Source organism: Acanthisitta chloris, unplaced genomic scaffold (assembly GCF_000695815.1).
Source record: "Acanthisitta chloris isolate BGI_N310 unplaced genomic scaffold, ASM69581v1 scaffold21015, whole genome shotgun sequence".
NCBI classification, from domain to species: Eukaryota; Metazoa; Chordata; class Aves; order Passeriformes; family Acanthisittidae; genus Acanthisitta; species Acanthisitta chloris.
In genome coordinates this window covers 29,022-32,324 of record NW_008674541.1, presented here as the reverse complement: position 1 = coordinate 32,324, position 3,303 = coordinate 29,022, and the positions used below count along the sequence as shown (strand labels likewise).

The 3,303-nt window shown below is 34.8% G+C and overlaps 1 protein-coding gene across 1 annotated transcript in view; it reads left to right on the top strand.

Moving 5' to 3' along the window:
* Positions 1-551: 551 nt before the first annotated feature.
* The window catches only part of NEK5 (NIMA-related kinase 5), a 24,661-nt gene continuing 21,909 nt past the window's right edge, over positions 552-3,303 (top strand). The window contains exons 1-2 of the mRNA XM_009075391.1: positions 552-668; positions 2,430-2,526. Coding sequence (XP_009073639.1) covers positions 552-668; positions 2,430-2,526 — 214 coding nt within the window. The remainder of the gene's footprint in view (positions 669-2,429; positions 2,527-3,303) is intronic.

Below are 3,303 nucleotides of genomic sequence, written 5' to 3'. Positions count from 1 at the left end.
GGTGGATTCACCATCCCTGGAGGTTTTCAAGATGAGACTGGATGTGGCACTTAGTGCCATGGTCTAGTAACCAGGGTTGGGTTGGACTCGATGGTCTTCGAGGTCTTTTCCAACCTGGTTGATTCTATGATTCTATGAAACAGATTAAAATTACTTTTTTCCATTAGAAGAGCAATTCTGCAGTATTGTTAACTTCAGGAAATAATGAATCAGACTTTCCAAAATCATAATATTACATAGTAGTTTCTATTGCCTTCTGGTGTATTAACTTTAGGGTGTACTAGGATTTTCTTTATGAGACACTCACAAACTTGCTGCTTATTGAAAGTTCAGATCTGCAATAATTTACATACTTCCAGGACATGACATTTTCAGGAAGAATCAGCAGCAGTAATAAAAAAATGTGATAAAAAGTACTAAATGATAAAAATGAGACTCTTAAAAAACAGTGTCTATTTCAGTAGCACCAACTCAGATGTTACAGTACCAACTTCATGCAATACTAATTCGAGGGCTTTTTATTTTAGCCACTGCTGTAAGTCCAAGACATCATGGATAACTATGAAATCATTAAAAAAATTGGAGAAGGATCTTTTGGCACTATATTCTTGGCAAAAGGAAAAATGGATAATGAGCCCTGTGTTATCAAAGAGATCAATTTAACTAAGGTAAAACAACAAAACTTGAATTATGTTTAGCTGATTGTGCTACTTGCATTCAATTAGGGAATGAACTTGGGTTACATTTTATCTCCTTTATAGTTCCATCTTGATTTATATAAAGCTAATCTCTCCAAAGACTCTACTCTTTGCTAATTTAGTATTTTGCACACATAGATGAAATATTGATATTATAACAGTCTTTACTTTTTACTGCATTTTTGTTCTCTTCAAAACTTCTCTCTGCCTGCAATGTGTGATACTGCCTAATTCAACTCTTAGAATAATTGGTTCAACTGCAATGAAGATATTGACACTGAAATAACAAATCACATTTTGTGATACATTTCTCTAAGCCTTTTAATTTCCTTTTTTTCCCCACATCCATATTTTCAGACATGAGCAATTCACAGTGGAGTCTTTCCGTATCTCATTTATGTTTATGGCAGTTTGATTCATCTCATCTAATTTTAAATTTCCACTCTGTTGCTGTCAGCATCTGAGCTGCTTGCCTAGAGTCCCTTTCCAGGAGAACAACAGAAATATGTATTTTTAGGCAGCTGTTCATCATGTGTGTTTTAGACTTCTGTTTTAGGATGAACTGAATTTGGCTGTAAAACTGCTCTCTTTCTTCTTACTGAAGAGGCAGCTTAGGGCCACTCGTTCAGGTATAGGAGGAATATCACTACTATATCTAGTTCCAGAAAGACAGGCAATTAAAATCCCTGGGATTTCAATACAGAGCTTTCAACAGTCAATTTCAATGAGTGTTCACATGCTTTTGACATGCCTTTTGCTATTCTAGGCCACATTAGTGAATTTATAATACTTATCATAGAAGAATGAATTCTAGAAAGAGCTGTATGACTTCCAGACTCAAATCCCAAAAAACTGATATGCTAGTAATGACAGCTAAATGAAAAGATTTTCTGTTTATGCTCATGACCAGTAAACCCATTCTAAATGCATTTTAATCTTATATTTTGATGTACACAAAATAGAAAAATGGTTGCTAATGAGATGTCGCTCCAGCCTGTTCAAAAACTGGGAGCTGGATACAGAAAATTGCTTCTTTGAAGTCATAAGATGTTTCATGTGGTACAGTGTATTTCATTCACTTTATGATTTTTGAATCTTAAAGGTTTACATTTCAGAAACATTTCTTAAGAATGAGGTTAAGAAAGTTTTTATAAATACAAGAGGACATTTGGATGGATAGATGCTCAGAGAAACTAGTTTTAAAGAGGTAGTATTTGTGAAAATGTGATCACAATGAACCAAATAGAAGTTTTCCTTTTAATGTAACAGGGCAAAGAGTTTGCCCAGAATGTTGCAATAACTTGTAACACCAATAAAACAAAGGACTTTTTTTTTCTTTCTACTTTATTCTTTCAAGATCACCCATATGAGGAATACAGAATCATCTAGACATGTATTCTTCAAATACTTAAGGGGGGTTTAACTTAAGGGTTCAACTCTACTCATCAGCTACCTTAGCAATAGCATTTGTGTGAAAAGTTTAAAGGCAATCCTTTGCCTGCTCATAAATGTCATAACATGGTTTGACTTCAGTAATTTTCTAGTATATTTACAAGTATACACTGCAAATTTGTGTTTTCCATTATATATACCTCATATTTTACAGTATTTCTGCATTGCCTTGGTGCACAGTAATTCTGTATTTGTGAGCATGGTTTGACAGTGATGTAACTATTTTTGAAAAGAGTTAAATATATCATTGCTAGCATGTAGTTTCTTAATTCTTTGTAGATGCCTGTGAAAGAAAAAGAAGCCTCTCAGAAAGAAGTCATTCTTCTGGCCAAGATGAAGCATGAAAATATTGTAGCCTTCTATGCTTCTTTGCAAGGTTTACTTTTAACATTTCTGGTTTACTGTGATTGTAGGAGTGAAAGGCAGAAAACCTACCTTGTTAATATTGACCAACCTTAACCCTGCCCCTAGCCCCTTATTTAGAAGTGGGAACAGGCCCCAGCTCCTAAAAAAGGCATGAGGCATTGAATTCAGCCATCAATCGCCCTCTTCATGTGTGTAAGTGGGTACTGTGTATGAATCCTAGATCCTGGGATGTCTGTACTGCATAAGCAGAACTTTAGCCTTGTTCTTCTCTAGGAGTCAGAGTTTTCTAGGAGTTTCAATGGAAGAAGGGAGCTTTTGAGTATGGCAAGGAATAGGCTGATCAAATAGGACAAAAGGCTGATCAAATAGGCAAGAAATAGAATGATCATTTCATCTGATCCAACCTTATGTTCCTCATACTTTGTTTATTCACATCATATACATATGACATTATATGAATATGATATATACCTTGTATATACATAAAGACATATACACTCATATACATACATATATATGCACATATATACACAGAGACAAAACAGGCAAGCACAAAGAGACCATTAAATACTCATGCAATCTATTAGTGAACCTGAAAATGTCTTTCAGCACCTGGAATGTAAAAATAGTGTTGATATTTCATACCTTGATATAGCAAAGTCTTTTCAGTGATCCAATATCAGTCTCTTACTGCTGTGCTAGCCTGTTTTCTTGAGACAAATTTTGAGGTATCCCTTAAGGGCACAGAATTCTTCAGGACTGAAAGAGAGAGAAGGAAGTCTGTTCA